We start from the raw sequence: 25,041 nt of genomic DNA, 5'->3' as shown, positions 1-25,041 counted from the left end.
TTTGGTAAAGGAATGTTTGAAAAGGGCTGTTTGAGTTTCGATTCAGGCATGAAATAATTGCTTTTCAAGTATTTTCAACAACTCCAGGAATACAGGTGAAAATATGGATTCCATTTTCCTGACAATTCAGAAAAAGCAAGAACACCAAAAAAAGAAGGAAGGGATATGTTCGTCTAATTATACATAAAAACAATTGAAGGTTCATTATTTAGAATTATAGGGCTTAAATAATAGTGGGGTTTATGTCAAGACAATGCTGGAAAGAATATCTGTCACCGTAGTTAAAAAAGGCAAGCAATTCTTAGCTATAAGTTGACATCTTCAGCACACCACCCAGTATTTACCTATAGAATATCTTAGAATAATTTTACAAAAAAAGTCTCAAATGTTCCTAAAATATAAATGGGTAATCTGTTTTGTGTAGTGACATCGTTACATCAGAAAAAACACATAGGCAGGCAGTTAAAACAGCCTGAACTTTCATTAAAATTATAAAAGCAGCTAATCAAATTGCGTTGTTGAATCTGAGTAATAAGCCAAACCTCTCTCAAATATATAATCTCAAAGGCAAAAATTGCAATGCATGGAAAAATCTAAGTCAAGTCATGCTCATGCTTGCACACAAGAATTAATCAATGGATATAATACTCAGACATAAAACACATGCACGTGTAAGTATTTTCAAGATTGCTGCCTACATTTAAAATATATACATCTCTAATGGTGCAAGATACTGTCACTTTGAGATTTATGGTAGGCAGTTTCTTTAGTTGCATATTAAAGCTCACATCAATGAGATTCAATCTTTTTATGACATTGGTGTTGCACTGAAATTCTTTCCTCTTCCAATTTTCTATTAAATGAATAAACATACAGTGTTTATCTGCTTGTCACATAAAACATGATATGAGTTTTTGTTAAAGAACAATGGCTTCAAAGCAAACCACACAACCCTTCTCTTGTTATATAGTTATTCACTTCTAATATCCAAATCATTTACTCCTAACATATGAGGAGGTTTTGCAAAGGATTTGGGAGCTGGTCTGAAATCTTCATGCTCTCTGGCATGGAGCTCAAAGGAAGATAAAATTTGACAATTGAGCACTGTCAAAAATGAAGTCTTACTGGGGAGTAGCCTTATGAGGATGGATTTCAGCTGTGCTGCAGCTTCCGGGTCTCTCATTTCCACCGCAAGAACAGCATTTTACTGCTCTCATCTTCTGCTCCTGTTACCCCGTTAAAATCAGTCACAAGTGCCCATGCACATGTATGCACAAATAAATAAAAGCCTAAAATTAAAACTCACAATGCAAGAAGTTTTCCTCATTGAAAGATAGAGGAGGAGGCTCCAAGGCAGTAAGAATTTCTCTGTCACTGCTGAGATTATGTGAGAGACATAAATATTACAATGATGGGTCACAATAAAAAGCTAAAGACCACATAAAACATTTTAACATAAATATCATCAATTTTCCTAGTTCTTAACATGAAATTTAAACCCCAGGAGGGCCTTGAAAGGCTGTCTGTTATTCTTTATCATTTTGAAATATGTTACAAAGTAGATATGTGTAGCATGTATAAAAATGTAAATTAATTGCTAGTTCATTACTTCCATCTTCCCTGCACCAGACCTTGTCCCCCTGTACTTTTTTTTGTGGGAGCAGAGTAGCAAAAGGACAGATTTGATCATGTTTTGGGGCTGGCAGGACCCACAACCTGCTCAGTGTCAGACTTTAGTGGTACAGATGCTACAAAAGGATGTTCTGTGCCTGTTGTAGTATTACTTTTTTTTAAACATCAGTTCTATAGTGCATTGTAACCATCAGCATATTTCAAAAGAATAGCAAATAACTCCCCAAGGATAAAGTCTGGTAGTGGCTTCTAAGCCTGGTTTGAGCTTAACTCAAGCCAGTGAGCTGTGGGTAGAAGACTGCATATGCAATATAAATCTCCTGGTCCATCTGTCTTGGGGAAGAATGCATTTTCAGGAATCTGTGTCTTTCTAATTGCTTATAAAAACACTCTGAGACAAGCCAGTGAATAAATTAAATTTGAATGTTTCCAGTGGATCTTTTCAGTTTTTCACTGAACCTAATTACTGTCTAATCTATGCCCATGAGTATGCAGTTTTAAGTGGGACCTTAGACTTTCACTCTGCAGATTAAACTCTGTGGTGCATAAATTCATTATTATTTGTGGAGGAGAAAACTTCAGTGTCTACTACCTTGTGGTTTTAGTTTAAGATAACTATTGCATCTGAATCATGCATTCTTTTAGAAGAATAAGACAAGCTGTAAGGAGAGGGAAGATGTTTTCTAATAAACTGTGTCTCTTATTTGCCTAACTGAATTGGGAAAATTTATGTTTCAAACAATAATTAAACTATCCTCGTAGCTCAAGATGTCATGCCTTCAACTGCAGTTTTAGGGAGCTGTACCACAACAGGGAGTAGATTAATATAATGTGCTGCATGAAACTTTTTGCTGCAAGGATGAGCACAGCTCCGTAAGGAGCAGCCGCTGCTGCTTCAGCTGGAGATCTCCAAGTGTTTTGCAAAGGGAGACAAATAGCATCACTCCATTTTTACCAGCTGGAAAAACTGAGATACAGAGGCCTGGGGGGACTTTTCCCAAAATTTTTTAGTCACTTTGAGCAGGCAGAGAATAACGTTCTGCCTGTGCTGGTGTTGTGTTGCCTAAATCAAATCTGCTCCCTTCGTTTTCAGAGCGTGAATCCCTGAGCTGGTTGACACAAAGATTTTGTTATGTTAGCCCTGCCCAGGTGAGATCTGCATTAGTTTGTTCACATATTAATCGGATCTGATGAGGACTACAGTTAGAAAACAGTGTGGAGCAGACTAATAGGCACTGGCTCCCACTCTTTCTATGCCCCCCTTAATTAATACAATGAGTCTTAAACAACAAGCTTCCTTTATTATTTGCAGATCATGGGATATAAAAATCATTGTAGATTTAAAATGGACTATATTAACCCAAGTAATTCCACCAGGGCTTGAGTTTCAATAGCGAAAAGTGTTGTGTTGTCTCTGGCTCAATTAGATTTTTCTCAGTGTCAATTTTAATTCACTTCACCAGAGCGTGGGGGAACTCTCAGTGGAAGGGAAAATGTTCCTTCTGAATGAGAGCCTCCTGTAGCCCACATTTTATTTAAGAGTTTTAAAATGCTTCGCAGTCCCACGTTCTGCCTTGAACGTCTGCTATTGTGTGCCAGAAGAGCTGAACAAAATCACTTGATGTTTCTTAATGTGACAGGCGGCTGAGTTTGAGCAGGAGGATGGAAATGGGGAAAGCAAGGTCTTTGGTTTCCTCTTTTTATTTAATAAAAAAAAAAAAAAAAAAAAAACCAAAATGAAGTCTTGGTGAGTCTTGATGGCCAAATAAACAGCATTAGGTCAAATCTTTCCCACCCTTCCAAGCACCTGGCCATGCATATAGAGAAGTAAAAACTAAGCAGCAGTTTCCTTTTGCGATGTTGAGCCTAGGGCTGAGGTTGAGTGGCCTGAGAAGCTGGTTTTTCCCCTTTAGGTTTTGTATTTCCTACCTCCCATGGCTGTCAGCACTTAGGTGTAGATTGCTTGGTTACACTCTGCTTGGCGCAGAGTAGCTCAAAACGATTGTTTCCTCCCTGTTTTAAAGGGGAAAATCGAGTAGATCTTTAATTTGAGGATGCTTCCATTGTGAGAAAGAGAAGATAAGAAAAAGAGCTTATGATAGAACTGTAGGGGAAGGTTGACCATAGAAAAGAACCTGAATTGTGCACTCTGTATAGGTGGAGTTTTCCAAAATGCTTCTTTCCAAAGGAGCAGTTTTCTTTTACTATCTCTACACTTATCCTTTCCATATTTCATTAAACTCTCAAGACATTAGACTTATGCGTAGTTGTGCACACTGAAGTTTTACTTTGTGTTTGGGTGAGTTTTGGTTTGTTTGCTGGGTTTGTTTTGTTTTTTTTTACTGACACTTTGCAGTTTCCAATTCTGCAACTGAGTGGGGCTGTTTCCAGTATATCACTGGGCTACCTGTAGGAAAACAGCTGGGACTGTCACCAAAACCAGTCAATTGGGTCAATAGATGTGAACCTGTGTTCTGATTCAGACAGAAGATGATACCACAGAATGATGCTGAAGTGCCCCATAGCTATTAATAATGCTAGCTTGTGTATGAAAGGTAAACATGAAATTATCTCCTTAGAGAAACCCTTCATGTTTTTCAGAACTGTGCAAAACACTCTGTAAAAATTCTGGTTTCCAAATGTGTCATCTCCCAGCCTTTTCATTTCCAACAGTGTTGACTTTCCAGTTAGCATGGAATGGTTTTCTGTGGTGTGTTGCTTGCTAGTTCTCACTTGGGTATATATTGAGTTAAAAGGTGCTGTGTGAATGTAGGGAATTATTATTATTATTATTATTATTATTACTATGATTATTATTATCATTATTTAGATGCTTCAGTTTAAGTAGTTCAAAAAAATCTCACAACTAAAGGTCAGCGTAGCTTGTAGGTTTACACATGCACAGTACAAGTAACCTTCAGAAATTTCCTCATGACAAGATAAGTGCAGCAATTATATTTAAATGAGTGCAGGAGAAAATTTCACTGTAAACTACATTAGCTGGAGAGTGTGTGCTGTAAGAGGATTTAATTGAATTAATGTTACTTACTATCAAAAGCTCCATCTAGTGTATTGCCAGGTCTCCTTATTACTAAGAATAATATTTGGCTCATAAAGACCCCTGTTCAACTAAGCACACAGTCCTGATGACTTCAGCAAGTGATTAAAATTAAAGCATTTTTTCACTGCTTTGCTGAATAGGAACAGGCTGGGAGCTGGGAACAGGCATTGGTGTGTGTGCACAGTGTGAAATCACCGAGCCCTTAAACAAGGCTCTTTATGGAACCTCCTCTCACCAGTGGTTTTCCAAGTGTCTAATGGAGGTGTGATTTTGGCATGAGTGCCCTTCCTAGTTTGAATGTAGCTGTCATGGATAACGGGCTGCAGAAGTGATGGAGAAAAGCAGCAAGTCAGGGTGTACAAGAGAGAGTCGGGGTGATCCACGCTGGGGCTTCGGAGCCCTCTGCTAATAACTAATAAGGAGTAACCGATGGCAAGCGCAGAGGGATTCATTCAATAATCCTGGTGGTATTTTTAATGCTGTTATTAGTGCAGGGTTCTCACTCCCACATTATGCAGAGATGCCACAGTGAGAATCCAGAAAGGTATTTTGTGTGACTTCCTACATAAAAGCAGAAATGCAAATAAGCTGCATTTACATATTCACATGATATGAACAGAAATGTGGAAACACAGTGACATAGCCAGAGACATGCTTCAAGTCAATGATAAAGATATCCATAGTTTTCCGACTCTACTCTTATGTTTTAACCATTAAGGAGAGAATGTGATATACTGGATGTTTTTGCAGAATATTTTTGAATGTCAAAAAACCATTGAAGTCTGCGTCTCCTTTATGTTTGATATTATTTTATTTTCCTTTCACATCCATTCTTTAAAAAGCAAATACATGAAATCTAGCAAAAAAATCTTTTATTCTCCATTCGTTCAGCAACAAAAACAACAACAACAACAAGAAAAAGGGTTTTGAACCACTCTTTTATGAAAATTGTGAAACAGTGGAGTGGTTTCTACAGCAACTTTCCTTATTGTTGGCTGAATCAAATGGCAAAAGGTTTTATTCACCGACGCATCTTATATTCTAATCAGCCATATGTCACTCCTTAACTTCACCCACCTATGTTTCTGCATGCGGGTGGCATTCTGGTACAGTCAGTAAGGCACATGCCATTCAAAGGAGTTACAATCTCCTCTTTGTTTTCGTGGGCTTGTTTTTTGGGGAGAAAAAGAAAGAGTAATTGCCCGTGTTAACTGATGTTCATTACATGGAATTGTTTAGCTCTCTTAAAAAATCATTGATCTGCTTCTCCCCCGTGAAAGTATTCAAGGTCTCAGTTCACAAAAGAGAAATCAGCATGTAAAGCAGCAGCCTGGCAATCTGTGCTGCAAGGAGCAGAGTTCTGTGCAGAAATGTCAGCAGAGTTTGCTATCTTCAAAAAGACCCACAAATATTTAGTGAGGATGAGAAACATGTTGAAATCGATGTGATTTTGGGGAACGGTCTGTTTAGAAGTAGAGATTTTTTTTCTCAGACATTTGAATGTAGAGTTTATGATCAAGCCTTTGTTAGGTAACATCTGGCACGAGCTGTTCCTCCTTCTCCCTAAGTTTCATGGCTTTGTTTTGTATTTGAGGAGGATATTACAAAAGGTAATTTGATGTCTCATTCCCATCGGTACGGTCATGGTTTTAACTTTTGAATGACTCCCTTGAAATAGGAGGAAGGGAGAAAAACACCATTTGGGTATTTTTAATAGGGAATAGACAGTATTTAGATTTCATGGCGAGTGCCCACGGTACGTTGTGTGCACGCAGCAAGTCAAAAGTGCAGCTGTGGACTAGGGTTTGTGCGCCACAGATAACAAAGGGACCCAAAATCTGGGGCTCCAGCCTTGTCCACATGCTCTTATTATCATTTACTGTTTGTATTGCAGATGCACATAACAGATTGTACAATATGCTGTACAAACAGATTGGTAAAATGATCTTTGTCCTGAAACACTGACGGCAGAGCTGGACGAGAAGGATTGACAACGTGCCTGCACTGAGAGCGGCACAGCCCAGGCGCCACAGTTTTGGACCCGTGTCCTCAACAAAAAGGGCTTTGTGCATCTTTAGTGAAGCAAAGGTCTGTTCTTGCTGATCTTACTGTAAAGGGCTGAAATTTTAAATGAGAATTAAAAGAAAATAGCACAAAGATGATTAGAGAGTGAGTAGGAGAAGGGAATGTGCCTACTTCTCCTTTTTTTGTCTTTTTTTTCTTCTCATCAAACAGCATTTCTTCTACAGTTGCCAAATTGAGCGTGTCAAAGGAGCAGACTTTCAGACTTTGGGTAGTTGCTCCCAGTATTGGAACAAAACCCTACAGAAAAGGCTGGGACATGCAGGGTTGAGGCTTTGGTGACCTGACTGGGGGAGGCACTGCTCATGGAAAGTCTGACACTCTGGAAATGACAGCGAGAGCAAGACTGCAAACTTGGCTTGCCTTCACTGGGCTACTCAAACAGGAAAAATCCTAATACTTAATGTCTTTTTGATCATCCAGGGCATGTAAAGAGATCATCCACTTATGCCCTGTGTGGTTAAGAAAACCAAGAATTGCTCATCTTATTTATTGAAGTAGCTAATGTGCATTTCAAAGTGCCTCAGTGTTGGCTTGTGGGGGAAGGAGGAGTGAACATTAAGATTAATTTCAGTGAAAATATTTTTGTGGGAATAGTTTACTCAGTAAATCTAGATCATCTGCAGCTGGTGGATTAATGTTTATATGTTTTACTAAATCAATAAACTATTTACATGAAAATGGAGGTGTTTGGATTGTGCAAACAGTTCTTTCAGAGGAACTTTGCTTAGGGATGAGAAATGATTTTGCCATTTAGGAACACTTCTTTTTCTCTTTCACGTGAAAGTGCTCTCTCACTAAAATTATTAAAGAAAACATTTTTCATCTCTGAAGTATTGCTGATATTCTGGCAGTGTCTGTAGCCAGTAGTCCAAGAGATGGGAACGTCTGAGCACTCGTTACTTAAACAACTTGTGTTGACTTTGTGGTAAAAGATGTGTTATGGCTGGATCAGACATAACACTTGACCCACATGGTTTGTGGGTTTGAGGTATGATGATACTCGAACATGCCAGGGTCCAGGGCTCAGCATCCCTGGCTGCTAGTGGTGGAGCTGCTGTGGCCTTTACCAAGAAAGGTGGGCCTCTAGATCAGGCAAGAGATTTCATGTTCCGGGATGCAAAGTTCTCAGGTTGGGAAATCTAACTTAAATGAAAAAAAGACCTACTAGTTCATCCAGCTTATTGTCTGCCAAATCCATGCTTGTTCTGTGTAGTGCATTCCTAAATGTTTTGTCCAGTTTTATTTGGAAGTGGACCATGGGGTGCTCTTTCCAATTCTCCCCCTCCTCCTACAGGATTAAATATTTTATTATTGTACTGTAAACACACACACAGTCCTAACATTTTTTTGGTATTTTGGTCCCCTCACTTTATTTATTTTCTGTTCTATAATCTCTCTTCTGTACTAATATTGATGAATAAGAGGGATGCATTTTCTGTCATGTAAAGTAGTACTGGGGATAAACTCTGCCTAGGATTTTGGCTGACCCCTTCATCAGGCTTAGCTCAAAAATTAATTTGTCATTACCCAGGTGCTATGCACTAAGCTTTATTGGCATAGAGGAGCACCACATCCTGTATGTTCTTTGGAAGGAAAAAAAGTGATCATATAATCACTGAGACAGTAAACAGTCATTTCCAATCTAGTAATATTTTATATGAACTGGCACTGTATGTTGTATATCATCCATCTTGCTAATCCTTGTTCCACATTGCCTCACACTTGAGGCCAAGAACATTACAGCTCTGCCAGAGAGTGGGTGGAAAAATAGCCTTATTATTAACTTAAGTTGAAAACATAATGGCTTTTTGAATGTCTTCATTCACAGATGCAGTCACACTAAAATATTAATACCCCTAAGTACAGAGAAACAGAACTTTCCCTTAAAATCCATTGTCCATGTGCGTTGCAGAAGTGAAAGCCTTGAAAGTGTTGTGAATTCCCTGTATCTTTCATGTTTTATCCTGTAAATGTCAGTATTCTGTAAGAAAGGAGCCAAAATATTCTTCAGAGGAGGTTTGAGCAATGTTGCTGCCATTACTAGCATTGCCTTCTGGTAGAAGAAAAGGAGTTTCTCTAGTTTTCTCTTTATCTCAAAAGACAGGTAATAATTGAATGGGTATTGAAACACACATAATGACTTTGTAGTACCATGATCAAGCAGGGTTGCATTGCCAATGCCGGTGTTAATTTAGATCTCATCCCCAGTGGGACCAGGAATATTCAAGGTGCATGTGTTTTCTGGGAACAGCCATCAGAAAGGGAAGAGAAAACTGCAAGCCCCACCTGATTAATCTTCATAGCACCCCAGCATCTCTGATTTGTAAGCAGAAATGAGGGACCTAGCAATGAAAACTGAGTAAATCTGTACCACAGCATCACTGAAAAGCCACAGAAAAAGGAGATGATGCTGTTCTTCAGTTATAACTGTGATTTGCCTTTCTCTGCAACACCTCTGTGTGTATCTTCTCGATAAAATATGAATCTTCCACAAACATCTTTAGGAGGTGTAACAATTACTCTTGAACAGTATTCTGAGGAAAAAGAAATAAATCCTGATTGAACTAATTTATGACTAGCATGAAAAAATGTCCCCTCTTTTAAAAAGCAAAATAAAAGGATTCAAACTTCCAGTGTATCAGGCCATGTGTTGTAAATTAACCTAATTGTTTTAGAATTCAGAAGTGTTTCATCATTTTAAATTGGGCTTGTCTCGTATTTAGTTCCACATTTTTTATAACTCTGCAGGACTAATATGTAGCCTGTTGTTGCACAGGAAAAGCTTTTCTTATCCTAATTTTTAAGACTGATGGAATGAGAGGAGGTTGACAAGTAATCTCTTAGTTATCTCTGTGTCGAAGCTTATAATATGCTTCATAGTGAAAATGTGCAATATGCAGTTCCAGAAATAATTTTGCTATACATTATGGTTTATCTTTCTGGCATACAAAATATAAGAGTGAGTAATGCTGAAGTCTGATAGAGGATTTCAAATTGCTTGGAAATATCCTTAGATTTGCCCTAATAAGGCATAGCAGGAGTCAAAATATTGTACAAGATATGAGTCTCAATCTTAACTTCCCTCCAAGCACATCCTTATCCCATCTCATGTGGGAAAAGAAACTTCACATTTTAGGGCGTCAAATTGCAGTTCCTCTGTTAACCCACTGTACTGTGGATAAATACAAGTAATCTATGAGCAGGAGGTTTTTTTCTGAAAAGACAAGGAGATGCTTGTTCCCAGCAAGAACTGGTGGCTGCAAGGCTCATTTGACAATTTAACCTGTAACCCACCATTTATCGATTCTGTTCAGGAAAAGTTTGCATAGTTTTTGCTCAACATAGGTATTTTTACAAAACAACATGTTGAATAAAATACGAGGCCACACTATAAAGTTAATTAAAGGACACCACTACCAAGATATGATTGTTCAGCAGTTTATTTTGGGTTTTTTTTTTTTTTTAGCTTGCGGTTAAGACTGGGGACTTTGTTCTAAAGCTCTGTGAGTTTTTCGGTGGCAAAGCTGCACATCTGTGATATTTTGACGTGTTCCTGTGGCTGCCGTGGTGACCTGTGGAGAAGGCCATACAGAATCCTGCTTCCCCAAACGTGATTAGATACATTCAGGAGCCACATGCTATTGATGCCAAGGAACACTGAATAGTTTCATCTACTTTGCAGACAAGCTTCAGTGTAAGCCCTCCTGCCACTGCCTGCTCAAGGCCACCTTTGACAGCCGCAGGAGCCAACACATCACTGTTTAGGCACTAGTTTTGTTCCTTTTCTCTATTTTTCCTTCTCCCTCTGATTAAGTTGCCAGTCATCCAGCTTCTTTCTCTTCTTGTCTTGATAAGATGCCAATCATGTCATACAGCGTATACCTCTCTAGCCAAGTATTTCTCTTGTCATAACTTGGAAACAGGCTGCTGGAGATTTATTTTAAATCTTGATCTGATTAAATGCCACATCTTGATCTTTGGAGAGCCATAGGACCTACAGATTGTGGTACTCTTGTTTGGACTTCTCTGAACTGGTATTAATTAAAGGACTTAATATGTGTCCTGTGGGTCGTCCAACACAGTCTCAATATTCCCTTCCCTGAATAGATATTTAATATTGGTGAATAGATTTTTTTAATCAGTTTTCCAGGGCATACATGGTGATAGTTGCAAGAAACAAACTATCAATTGTATGAAGACTTAGGGGGAGAATAACATATTTATTTGTATGGTATATGGGGTTTTATGCATTGCTCTGGTTATTGAATCAATTATACAAAGATAAGTAGTAGCACTATTTAGGAAGGTTTTCAAGACATAAATAGCAATGGGAAATTCATCAAAACTGAAAGTGTTTACTGTGAAAAGTGTATTTAAAATTCATTTTTGTGAGATTGCAAAATAGTTTCCTGGAGAAATTATGGGAAGTCTGATTCTGAGAAATCTATGGATAGGCAAGATAAAACATTGGAAGAATTACATGTGGAAGCATAATGCAGTCCTTCCTGGCAGAGGAGCATAGCTGAATGTTCCTGCCTTTAACAGTTTTACAGTTCTATTAAAACTGCTTTCCTAGATATACAAGATAACACTTTCCCCCAGTATTTTTACTTTACTAGCTCATTTTCCGCTCAGAAGGAAAAGACTGTATGAATCACCTTAACTTTTTGCTCTCATTTCGGAAGTACAGGTGTTACACATCTGTTCTGTATCTCCCTTCATTGATTTTACGTTAGTTAATCATCAGACAAAAATAAAGAAGAAGAATAATTAACTAGCATAACAATCTCTTACCGTAGATATTTTCCTTTCTCTGGTGAGGCTGCCCAGGCAATGTGAAACAGGAGCTGTAATTCTTTATCAGGGCACTTTGTGTTTTTACACTGTTAGTCTGTGCAAAACAAGTTGCCGTGCAAGCGGCGAACGTGGGGCAGGTTGGGAGGTGGTTGTGAGATACCTCTCAAATGGTCTTTGAGCTTGAGCTTTCTGAGCATGGATCCCCCACACAAAGTGTGTTCTTCATTCTCATTGCTTGTGCTCATTAAGTGCTGCCATTTATTTTTGTGTGTCTGCACAAATATATGGCTTTATTACTAAAGTGGTTTGTTTATCTTTGCTGCTGCTGCATTTATTTTAGCACTCATCTAAACAATTAATTAGGGAAACACTTGAGTGCCGAATACACTTCTTCAGATACCACTCAGTTGGGTTTTTTTATTTATTTCCAGGAGCATCAAGCATTTAAAAAAGCCCATCTTTTGCATTTTTTTCTAACCATGCCTTTTTCCCTCTTGTTTGAAGTTTCCACAGCAGAGTACATTGCTTTGAAAGATCACGGGCCCTGTTGAGAGTTCAAAGCCCAGTAAAGATGATGCTTAAAGTTCAAAGGCTCTGTGGAGTTGCATCTTCATCTGCATAAAATTGTTTCAACCAACTAGAAAGATAGAAAAGTTGCCAGGAATTTCCTGAATTTCTTTTTTTATTATTATTATAAAGAAAGCTTAATTGGGGAACAAGTGTGTCACTGCTAACAAGTTCAAGGAAAGCGAAGCTCCTTAGATGAAACACTGCTTGAAGGTGTACAGAGTGTAGGAAAGATTTGACATGTGCTGTGACCCTGTGAGAGTGAAGCTGTGAATGCCTGGAAATCAATGTGAGATGTGTAAAGGTTCATGATGTTGAAGTCAAGAAAGAGTTGAAAGTGTTTGCATCTCAGGCAGAGGGATTCAGACAATGGATTTAGACGCAAGTTTTAAAGATGGGGAAGAGTATTTCTAAGAAAAAACAAGTCAAATAGTTGAAAATTAGCTCCATGAAAATAGTGTGTATGTTGTAGCAAATCACGACTACGAGTGGAGGCTTTGCCACTTCTTCCACTGGCAGAGAATGGAGCCTCTGATTAGGTGGCTTGGCCAAAAGCAGCAAAATACAGGGTTTGGGGGTGTTGGGGGAAATAAGTACTTGTTGATTCAAGTTCAGGGCACTTTGAGGCAATATTTAACCTAGAATTTCTCCCCACGCTACTTAAGCATCCCTTAAGCCATCTCAAATGCCTTGTATTGATTTCTTCCATCTCCTATAAGCTAACTTTTGGAGGAAGCATGCCAGACTGTAGTGAGGTAGATGGAAACAATGCTGGCAAGGATTGCTCTGCTGTTACTCACATCACTACAATTGCAGTGTCTTTTTACCTCAATTTTTATTTTTTTTCATGATTTCTTCAGAGTATTCCTTTGAGCTCAGAACATTTTATTCTTTCTATTTTACAGGGAAAAGCTAGGGCATAGGGAGATGAAAGGCCAAATTGTTCAAAAGCATTTAGGCAGTGAAAGATTCAGATGGGCATTGAACATTATTTTCAGAAGAACTTCAACACTCTATTCCTAGAAATGAGTGATCCAAGGTCAGATTTTAGATTGTTTTGCAAAAATAATATTCACCTCTTCCAAATCCAGTTAAATGTTGAAACCACTCCATATACCATGTTCTTACCAAATGTCTGGGTAAAAGCTATGGTTGGGGTTTTGTTATTGTTTTCTAAATGAGTTAAGTGTCAGCAACAGCAATCGTTCCACTCCGTGCCTTCTTTTATAACTCCTACTCTCTGGACCTCTTCCTCTTTTGTCTCTTTGTACTGCTAGTTCTGGCTTTTCCTATGCTGTCCTTAGAAGACACAAGCTCAAAAGTTTAGAGCTGTCAGAGGGATTTAAACAAAACTTCATGTCAGATACAACAGGACTGGATAAACTATAACTTATAAAATGCATCATGTTATCATGAACTCATAAATGTGTTGGTATCTTTCTAAAAACAAGGTATAACACAAGACATTTTTATTGTCTTGTGTGCCTGTGGCAACAAGGAACATGCTGGAATGTTCCTGGAATCACCATTGAATCATAGAATGGTTTGGGTTGGAAGGGACCTTAAAGATCGTCCAGTTCCACCTGCCTGCCAGGGGCAGGGACACCTTCCACTAGACCAGGTTGCTCAAAGCCCCATCCAACCTGGCCTTGAACACTTCCAGAGATGGAGCATCCACAGCTTCTCCAGGCAACCTGTGCCAGTGCCTCACCACCCTCACAGGGAAGAATTTTTTCCTAATACCTGACAGAAACCTGCCCTCTTTCAGTTTGAAGCCATTCCCCCTTTTCCCATCACTACAGGCCCTTGTCAAAGTCCCTCTCCAGCCATCTCCAGGCCCCCTTTATGTACTAGAAGGTGCTATAAGATCTCTGATTCTGTTTCTTTAGAAAACAAAAAAAGATTAACTCCTGTGTTCTTGCTACAAAAAACTCATCTTGTGTGTGAAATTTGCTAGTGAGTGAGAGCAGGTTCCCAACTGATGAGTACAACAATAAAACAGTAATTTAACTGATGTTGTCTGCTAAAGTTAAATAAGCTTGCAATATATTTCTGTGAAAGTTAAGCTATGTTAGCAGGGATGTCATGGAGAGGTTACTTAAATTCCTTCATTGCCATTTCACAGAATCACAGGCTGGCTGAGGTTGGAAGGAACCTCTGGGATTCATCCTATCCAACCCCTGCTCAAAGCAGGATCACCTGCACCAGGTTTCTCAGGGCTGTGTCCAGGCAGGATTTTAATATCTACAGGGATGGAGAGTCCACAAACCTGTGTGGGCAAACCATGCCAGGATTTGATCACCGTTAAAATAAAAATGTTTTTCCTTATTTTTAAGTTGAATTTCCTGTATTTTAATTTGCGTCCATGGCCTCTTGTCCTGTCATTGAGCACCACTGAGAAACCTCTATCTTCTTTACTTCCTCTCCATCAGGCATTTTTAGACACTGATAATATCCCTCTGAGCGTTTTCTTCTCCAGAGTGAACAGTCCTAGCTCTCTCAGTCTCTCTTCAGATGAGAGATGCTCCAACCTCTTCCTCATCTTCGTGGCTGTTCACTGGACATCCTCCAGTATGTCCACATCCCTCTGCTGGGGAGCCCAGAAAAAGATCCAGCCCCCCAGATATGTCTCAGCAGAGGGCAAGGATCACCTCCATTGACCTGCTGGCAGTGCTCTGCCTGATGCAGCCCAGGATGCCATTGGCATTTAACCAGTGAAAATAATTTGCTATACAGAACACTGGTTTTTCATAGTGACAGTGAAAGTTTATAAATCACAATTAACTCTCAAAAATTTGAGGATTTTGAAGGGATAATTTTGTGGTAAAGCTATTCTATTGTGAGTATTTTTCACTACAGAGTTGCGTCCTATTTGAACTAGGACTTGAGTGGCTTCTCAGGAGTCACAGCGCAATTAGAGGTTTCATCAGAGCAGTGATCTGGTAGTCTTATCAGGAAAAGCCAGTCTTCAGTGATCTTTGTCAAGCATTCAGGTGAAAGAAGAAATAGAAGGAAATCCAGGACTATAAGATATATGTGCTGGGAAGTTTGATTTGCTACTAGTGAATGCCAGAGCTGGAGACCATAGGGCTTTTGAAATGTCATTAGGGAAAGATGTGTCCCTGCCTATGTTAATTTATGTAAACATGATCTTTGTAGAGTCTTTTTGAATTGAAATAGAGTGTCACAGCAGTTTTCTGCTGTAAGAATGGATTAATAAGGGAGGACATCTTAATTTTGTGTTTCCATTTTTTTTTAGCATCTGTTCTCTGAACCCTCTTTCTCTACTACATCCAAATATATAATTAGCAGATGGTCAAATTTAGGGGTTAACTTGCACAGAGGGCATGTTAATTCACTTTAAAGCCAGGAAGCTCAAATCAGTAATCGTTACCTGGCCAAGGAAAAGGGAAACAATGACCATCTGCTAGGAAGCAAAGAGTAAGAATTTGTGTGAGGGAACAAGAAAGTGAATTAAAGATTAAGGAGAATTAATGCAAGAACAAGAAGAAAAAGAAGGGAAAGAAGAAAAGAAAAGGTAAAGAGGAAAGGAGGAGCAGGCAGCACAAGAAATAAGTAGTTTTTTTGTATTTTCATTTTTTGTAGTTTTACTTAGATGTCTCCCCAGTTTCAAGATTTTGTTGTGATATGATGTATATATCTAGTGACAGGCCAGGTATAAAACTATTTCCAAATAAAAAAAAAATCTCTTGTATTTTGCGTATATTCTTTTCTATATTTTACAAGTGGGAAGTGCAGTGACTTCCATGGGAGACCTCTCACAGAGCTAAAGGCTGGAATGCCATGTCCCCACCCTCTCCCCCTGCTGTGCTACTTACTTGAGAATTTCTTTTCCAAAAGCTCTGACAAGCAGGTTTTTTTGTAAGCCATATGGACTGATGTATAAGATCCCAATTATTCTCCACCCCTGAGATCTAGAAATGGGAACGGACCAAACCTGGACTCAACAAGAGGCACTGAGCAACCGCTTTGATTTTCTCACTGGTGTTGGTTGACTGACAGCCATTCATCTCATAGGGCTGGGAAAGCAGTGACTCTCCCTAGGGATTTACACTGGGGGTGAGTGCTTGGAGGGGCTGGCAAAGGAGGAACGTCCCAGGCCAGGCCAGTGGTGTTTCCATCAACCAGCAGATCAGGGTGTTGATGCAGTGCTGATGTGCAGGTCCAATGGCACCGACTGCTCAGCTCTATCTTCACAGCATTTTCTGAGTTTGTCTTGGAATGTCTCTCATCCACTAGTCAGCCTAGACCAATAAAGCTCAGCTTCCATCCCATCACACAGTGATGGTTTCTTTAGGGACAGATTAGTTAGTAATGACATAAAATTGCCTTGATGCTGTAAACCTGATTTATGCGTATTTATTTACCCTGCCACCAGGTATAGAATCTAATTCTGCATTTACTTTTTTTTTCCTCCTTTATCACCATCTAGTGCAAGTATCATATGATTATTGCCAAGCTGCAGATGTGGAAGTTGGCCCCTTCCTTCAGAAGTAAAGCAGAGAGTACCAGAATTCTGGCCATTTGCTTTCCATTTATTACACAGTCAGCAGGAGAGCTCAGGAATTTGCAAAAGCTGCCATTGTCCTATATGAAAAACCGTACATTGAAATTCTTCAGATACGTGTACAGCTATTAGCCATTTAAAACAGTTTAATATAAGTGGCTTATTTCACAGAGCAAGAAAAGTAGATTCTGGCAATTTTGCCCTTGATATCTTTTCTATCTGTGTCACACTTTAGTAAAAATTTACATAATAATGGGTAGGGAAGTGTTGTGGCACACTAACCGGTGCATATTAGTTCTTAGTCGCTTTCCCAAAAGGCTTGAAAATGCAGCAGATCTAATCTAGGTCAAAAAAAAAAAAAAAAGAAAAAAAAAAACCACTTCCATTTTGTAGGCAGAGGACATTTATAGAGAGCATTTGTATTCACAAGGGTACAGGAATGACAGAGTGTGACTCCTCCAAAAGAGCTCCCCGGTGCAGCTGAAGGCTGACAGCAAACTAGGACTTGTGGCCAATTAACAGAAAGGCCGTCATAACTTGCAAGGCATGGAGAGAAAAAATTGAGCTCCATGGGATCATTTTTCACTGGCCATTTACAGGGCTGTTACCAGCCTGGAGCATTTGGGCTTCGATGCCAGTGGGGCAACGGGGGCAGTCTGGGGCTGGGGCACTGCCACCCTGCATTTTACAGCCAGGAGGGAAAACAGAGCACGGGGTGGAATTTGGCACGTCCCAGTTGTGAATCCTTCTCACATGTGAGTCCCTGCCTACATTCAGCTAATGTATTAATATTAGAAGTGGCACTGCTATAATATGTGCTGTCATTAGAGTGGCAATGAGGTTTCCTGGCTGGTGACAGGACTGGTAATACGGTTTCCATCAGGGTGCCAATTATATCAAACTATTAGCAAACCTGAGCTAATTGGGAGGTGGCATCATTAAAGGTTGATTTCTGCAGTATTCGGCAATTCTATCAGGGATTGCTTCGGGAGAGAATCGTTGCCATTGTGCTCTCCAGTGACTCCATATACAATAGGGCATGAGGATGGTGCAGGTAGGAATCAAAATGCATCCCTGTCTTAGCAACCTTCTTTTTCTGTTCAGCAGAATTTTAAAAACAGTTGGATTTTTATTTCTGGAATCCTTTGTCAGAAATGGCTGTATTTGCTATTCAGGCAGTTCACGTTTTTCTCTGTTTTTTTTATGGAATCCGCCAACAAAAATCTCTTAATACTTGAAACACCTCTCCTAATACTAGAGTGGTGTCTTCAATGGAGGTTAGCTAGTTGCACACTAACTGTAACACAGAAAAACTGCCAGGCAAGGCTCCCATTGCACTGCACCAAATGTAACAAATGTGAAAAATCTCATTGCCCAACCACGCACCTGAACTCCTTGTTGCAATAGGTCTTCTCAGTGGCTTTAGTGGAAAAGAATTTTTAATGTCTTCACTGTCTTTTGGAAAAAGACATTACAGGTCGTGGTGGGTTTGGTTGCAAATCACACTGTTCAGGCAGCTGTTTGTGATTTACAGAGCAGTGTTAATGTTTAACTTTTGGTGGTGGAGGAGCGAATGTGGAAATCTGGAGAGGAACATTTGGAGGGGAAAAAAAATAACAAGAAAAAGAAATCCTCCTTAACTTAAACTAGCTTGAACTCTACTGGATTGACAAGAAGCTACTGTCCCCATTGAGATTCCAGGCTTGTATGAAGCCAGCACCTGTTCTGCTTGCAAATGCACACACAAAAGTGAGCTTCATTCACAGAAAGAAAGAAACATAGCGGGACTTCACTCATTTAGCCTTCCAGGGCCTTCAGTCCCTTGATCTGTCAGCCCCTTAGAATTCAAACGCAGCCTTTAAAGGAATTTTCAATTCACAACATGATGACTTTGTTGATGTCCTGAATGTGAATGTATTTTGAATTGAATTTGTCTGCCAGGATTCCATTACTTGCTAAAAGAATACAGAGTTCAATCATCAGATAATCATTATAGCTGTTTTGAAGTGTTTATTTTATTAGTCTAGAAGGTAAAGCAAATTTCATACTTTTAAGTTGTTGCAGGCTTTGCAGGCTCCCTGATAAGCTCTTGTATTTCTATACCCCATGGTTAGGGTTCAGATACTGGCAGCAGGTGATAATATGCACAATGCAGAGAGATCCAAACTGACAAATTTTGACAGTTGAAAACTATAGAAACTAATAAATCAGACCAACAAATATGAGGGGGTTTTTCCTCCTGTCTCTTTTCTCTTTTAATTCCCAAAAGTTAAATTTTCAGGCCAGAGAAAACTGCAGAATATTTTTCTTCAAGCAAATTAAAACCTCAGAGCATCTTGCAGAACAATGTGTTTTAATTCCTGTCCACATCGAAGGGTTATTTTCTCGTGTTGATGCATGTGTGTAATTCCTGGTAACTTTAACTTAGGAATTGTATAGTCAGTTTATAGAGCTGTGAGAGACTTTTTCACACCCGAAGCAAGATGGAGGTTGCTGTATTCATTCAAGCATGAAATCCTGGCTGAGAGATTAAGCCTCTTACACAGATCCCAGTGCCGTTAAATGCCAATGAGGACCGTGTAAGCCACATCTCCGAGTGGAGGAGAGCTTCCCTTTGTTAGTTGTTCAAAATTAGAAATGTAAACAGCTCTCATGGAGTAATTAGTCTGTGTTTGAATTGTGAGAAAGTGATAAAAATAATGACATGGCGGAGCTCCTAGCGATGTCACGCAGCTGTATCTTACAGCCTAACAAAGACATGACTGCTCTGCTGGGAGGTAAATGTGGGCCATAGAGCAGAAGTCACACGGGAGGAGAAGTCCCATTGCATAAGGTCACTAACAGCTCTTTGAAAAAATCCCTCTTGCTAACAGGAGGAACGGCATTTTTTGAAGTTTCATGGTGAAAACTGCGATTTGTCATAATTCCACAACGCACACGTGTCCTCCAAAAACCCAGGTTCTCTGTCAGCAGAAATTCATGGCTGCAGTGGTGTGAGAGCCCTCACCACTTGCTCTTCTTTTTCCCATCCCTAACTCCTAAATGACTGCTTTAGTGAACCTGTGGCTTCGTGGTCCCCCTGTAATCCGTCGCTGCCATCTTTGACGGTGACTCACATAAAGCTGTTTCTAGCTATACACAAGGTGTTTTGCCCGTGTCACTGTCTTGCTAAACAGGTTTCTGTGGAAATTAAATAAAAAAAAATCACCACCACTGGTGCTAATTGGTGCCTTTGGCAGGCTGAGCAAGGGCTTGTGAATTGAATGTGTCATGGAGAATTGAATGTGTCAACTCTCTCCCAATGGCTGGGACCTTGAGGTCTTTTTCTGGCACTAAATTTCCTTTGAAAAAAAGATAAAGGGGGGGGGTGGGGAGGGCAGGAAGAGAGAGAGAGAAAAAAACCAAGCTGAAATAAAAGATCTTTTCCCTTTTTTTTTATGAGGTGTTGAAGTTGAGCATTGTAGTGTCCACACTGAAGTGTTTGCTTGTCAGATGCCTTGAGAAGTAGGGCTGTTTTCTGCTGTTGTTTCTCAGGCATCCCATTTGTTGCCATTAGATGCTGAGCAGCACGGAGTGGCAGGTTTTATTCAGTCTGTTCAAGCATCTGGCAGGATAGCCATGAAGTTGTTGCCGATGTCCTTAAGGGACTGTAGGGATCTGCATGATTCATTCAGTATTTTTTTCAAGGTACAAAGAAGAAATGTCTTACGCTGTAGTAAATACTGTTCCAAGTAGAGCACAACCAGCTTAGCAGAGCGCAGGAGATTTGCTGCTTTGGAGGCACTGACTGGTAGCACAAGCTCCCGTGCCTCTGGGCAAGAATAGACTAACCCACGTGGAGTTAAACTGGGCTGTATTTCAGGCTGCTGAGGATTGGCAGAACCATGTCCACAAACCAATTCACATTTTAAGTTGCCCTGACTAGGAGGGGAGAAGGTTATCACTGCCAGGCTTTGAGTTATTTGGGTGTCAGAAAAGCCTCATTGTGGTTCAAGCTGCTGTCGAGTTTGTTGGTGATGAAGCCAAGATTATGTGTGCAGGAGGCTGGAGAGGGGAGGGTTGCATTTTTTTGTTTTTATTTCAGTAGGAAACGTACTTTTTCTTTTCCAGTTGGGCCATTTGTTTGTCTTTGGCAATATTACGTTTACTTTGGGAAAATGGAGGGAGGAAGGTCTTTCAGCAGGGGACAGCTACTAGTCCTAAAGCACAGATTAGCCATATCCTTTTACACAGGTATCTTCCCTTCCAATATTTCTTCAGAAAAGACTGAATTTGGTACTTTCTCTTATGTACTGAGCCAAAGAGATTTTACACTGAAGGTATCTTCAATGCAGTTTACATAACATGGCAGCAAGAAACTCTGGAAAGTCCATAGGCTGAGAGATAGCATTTCCTTGGGGACCACATGCTCTGTTGCCTTTTCTGTTCTTCTGTGTTTTCTTATTTTCGAGTCCAGCCCTGACCTCTGCAGCAGATTCAGGTGTCCACAATAAGGTGTCCATACTCTCCTCAAACCACAGTAAACTGGGTCTTGTTGTGGGTTTGATTTTTTTTTTTAAGAAGTTACAACACAAATGTGTCCAGAGAAAAATTTTTATCCATGTGCATTTTCAGAAGTGTCAGTCTGTGAGCTTAGAAGTCTTCATTTTTGTCAAGGTCCGATAACCTGCCTGAAACACCTGCATATTTCCCATTAAGCTACTGTTTTCTTCCAGCCCTCATTCACAGACACATTTTTCTATCCTGAGCTATTACTTCCCAAAAATGACCGGTTAAAGGGTATTTCACAGCATATTCATCTTTCAAGTGCAGTTCTTTCAAGTAGTGCCAAGAATGATAAACCAATAGATTTCAAACTTCTCCTTATCAGAATGAACCCACAGAGCTGAAATCTAAAATGAAACTCTTCGGGCCCATGGAAAAGGACATGGCAATTGCAAACTTGTGATTACAGCTTGATATTTTCCCCTCTGAATTCTCTCTCCTGGTTAAAAAGCTATATATTAAAAATCTAATAAATGAAGAAATAATAGAAGATAGACTTTGGGACTAGCTAGCAGGATAGAAAAATGCTGCAGTGTTGTCTCAAAGTTGCACTATTAAATGTCACAAACTCGGATTTGTTTCCTATTTTTCTATTTTTCCTATTTTCATTCTGGAGAAAAATAATTCAATTTTTCAGAATTTTCCAGTGAAATAAAAGGTTTACAAACACTCACAAGAAGCACAAACAGGCTGTGGCTGTTTGTGCCACATCCCTGAGAACAGTGTTCCACTTACTGAAATAATTATTAAACCATCTCCATCATAAAGTGTGAAATTTTAAAGAAGCTGTTGGCAGTATGAAAAATGTTTCTCTCAGCTGTGTTATGTCTGCATTACCTGCCTGCCCATGTGTTGTAGTGCCTGCAAGTGATTTTCTGTGTCAGGGATAAACTCGCTGTATTCCAGCTGGGAATACATGGACACCTTTGCTTGTTATGGAGGTAATGATTGTTGCTGGTCTGGCTGCAGAGCTGGAGGGAGGATTCCCAGTGCCATGCAGGGATTGAGCCAAGCAAGAGGCAGCAGAGGGGCCATTCTGGATTCAGCCCTTCCGTCCAAGGACCACCTCTACACAGTCACAATGTTTGCTGTGTTCTGCTGTGCACGCCCTCTCCTTGTCTCCTTTGCCATTATGAGGATGCTGCATGGCTGAGCACAAGTGGGCATGTCAGATGGGCTGGGATGCTTCACCTTGGCCAACATAAGGGAGCTGATGCAAACATCATCTTTGCTCCCTGCCTAAAGCACAGATTATTTTATCTGTGTCATGCTCCAAGGGAATACCAAGGCTCGTGAGCCCAGGTTTCTTTTATTTGCTGATTGGTTTTGACATTTCTCTGGAGTTGTAACAAACCTCTGACTGTGCTTAAGAGAACAAGGTTGCTTTCGGATTCATCAGTAAAACCTGCATCATCTTGTGTGATGCGAAGTTGGTTTTTACTTCAGGAGCCACTTCTACCTCCCAGCCGGCATTCCCCAGCATGTTTTCCCTCTCCCCATAGTAGCTGGGTCACCAAACACCACATCTGCATCCACAAGCTCTATAGGAGCTTTGGATTCTCTCCTTACTGTGGTTCCAAAGCAGGGACTGCCCATATCCGTGGGACAAGGGCTGGATTCAGCCCCACCGTATTTCCCCTGTGGATAGAATAGCAACCAATTATTCCCTAAGGATATTCCTGCATCACTGATTTACTGTGCTAGATGGGAGCTTTCCCAGCATGAATTCTCCTTATGTCTGTACCTGCAATCTTGTGTTATGGACATAAGTGTGGCAAGTGGTGCTCTCAAAGTGGTTTCCCTCCCGCTGAAAATAAAGCTGAAGTCACAAGCTGGGATGTTGTGTTGAACATCTCACTGGCAACAAGGACCTCCCTCTGTAAATTCTCTGCATGAACCCTGTGCACGCCCAGGATTAGGGCTGGGACATTACGGATTGCAGCGAGGCAAATCCTGGTCCCTGTTGTTTGTCCCATGCCTGTCGCATTATAGCTCTTCCCTTGGGGATCTACCTGTGAGCCCTGACCTCGCCCTGGGGGTGGTGTTGAGCTGCCTGGGTTGTGTGTGTTGCCACAAAAGCTACTTAACATGTTTGCAGTGGAGAAAGTGGCAGCAACCCGTCCCACAGACCACCCAGTTGTACCGTGCTGTCAAAGGGAAAACCACAGGATTAAGGCAACTAAACCCACCCTCTTTACTGAAGATTAGGCAGATGCAGGGTGAGCAGAGCCTCCCTTTACACTGTCAACCATCAGCAGCCTCCATTATCCCACCATGGTGAATTCTCCTGTAGCTTATTTTTCATTCTTGCAACTGAGATGAGTGTCCTACCTCCGGTCCTGCCTGGTTTCAAAAAGGAGGGGAACCAACCTTAGCTCTTTTATGTAAGGCCCTTTAAATAAGGTCCTGCTTTAACCTGATTTTCTGCCTGGGATGCAACAATGAATTCCTGCTGCTTGAGCTTGCCATGTTGCTTATATTCAAAGTATAATGGGGAGCCTTCAGAAAAATATAACCTTATTTACACTGTACAAAGCCAATTGGATTTTGGTTAACAATTTCTAAGTGATTACAGTTCACTAACAATGTAGGTGTGCTATAGATGCAATGCACAGGAGGGGACTTTTTATTTTAAACCAAACAGGCTTTCTTTTATTCATGTCATTCAGGCAGCCTCGGGATAATTCACATTTCCAGCTTTCATATTGTGTTGTTCAACCACTGTTTTTTCTCCCTGCCTATTGTACTCTTACAAATCGTACTCACTAATTTCTGAAAGCTTTTCATTTCTCTCTATAGGTTGTTGTTTCGTAACATTTTATACAAGAAAAGCTGCTCTTGAGGCACAGAATGCACTGCACAATATTAAAACTTTACCTGGGGTGAGTACATTTATTTTTTGATCTTAATTATTTTACTGCCAGAAAAATAGCCCTTTTACTCTCGGTACTGCTTGGTGCCCCAAATGACCTTGATCTCTGCAAGGAGGGTGGCAAACCTGATGGTCTGTCCTGTACCAGTGCCAGTCCTGTAGCAATGGCATCATTTCCACGGGCAGCTGCTCTTCTGTAGAAAGTCCCTTGGCTGGAAATAGTGCTGATACCTGCTGACTAAAGGCAGTGACCAAAGTGCAATGTAGATTCATTTCTAATTTTTATTTATTTAAGGGGGAGGGAGGGAGAGAGAGGGGGAAAAATACGGCAGAAAAACACTACGCCAACAGGACTTCAAGTTTCAAAAGGGAGAGAGGAGCAAAAGACAAGAAACAGCCAGCTTTGTTAAATGCAGCCTTTATCCACATGGTTTCTAAGCAACTTGAAAACATCAGTGTGGTGGCTGCCCATCTCAGGATGTTGTGGTGCCACATTGCTGCTTGCACAGTGTCATCCTGTTCCCTGCCACCACCTCTCCTCACCACCTGCTCCCACTGATAACTCACACCAGCACTCAAAACAGTCACGATTGTGTTGTACAAAGTGTTCCTTGCGTTTTCCTATGGCAGTTTATATTTAAATTGCAGGGCTAGAGAGAAGTATATCACTGGTAATTGCATGTCTTAACTCTGAAATTTTCTTGTTCCACACTTTTCATTTTTCCTGCTGAACACAGCCAAATATTTTGAGGATAGAAAAGAAAAAAAGATAAAGGATGGAGGTTTATTCCCTCTTGATGTAGGAGAAATGTTGAAGTATATGTTTGAAGTGTCTGGTTACAGACATGAAAATAAATAAATACACTATATAAATGAAGAGAGCATTGACTGGACTGAGAGTTATATGGCCAATATCTGCTTTAAGTTCCTATGTGCTATATGTGAAATTGGACA

General features: G+C 40.2%; 1 protein-coding gene across 9 annotated transcripts in view; it reads left to right on the top strand.

Annotated features, from left to right (window-relative positions):
• Positions 1 to 25,041, top strand: part of CELF2 (CUGBP Elav-like family member 2) — a 555,113-nt gene that overhangs the window by 429,372 nt on the left and 100,700 nt on the right. For all 9 annotated transcript variants that reach the window (XM_018068157.2, XM_018068154.2, XM_018068158.2 and 6 more), the window contains one exon: positions 24,015 to 24,097. In XM_018068157.2, the coding sequence (XP_017923646.1) occupies positions 24,015 to 24,097 (83 nt within the window). The remainder of the gene's footprint in view (positions 1 to 24,014; positions 24,098 to 25,041) is intronic.

Source organism: Manacus vitellinus, unplaced genomic scaffold, assembly GCF_001715985.3.
Source record: "Manacus vitellinus isolate BGI_N305 unplaced genomic scaffold, ASM171598v3 scaffold_13_pilon, whole genome shotgun sequence".
Taxonomy (NCBI): Eukaryota; Metazoa; Chordata; class Aves; order Passeriformes; family Pipridae; genus Manacus; species Manacus vitellinus.
The sequence above is the reverse complement of the archived record's forward strand: the minus strand, read 5'-3'. Positions and strand labels throughout refer to the sequence as shown.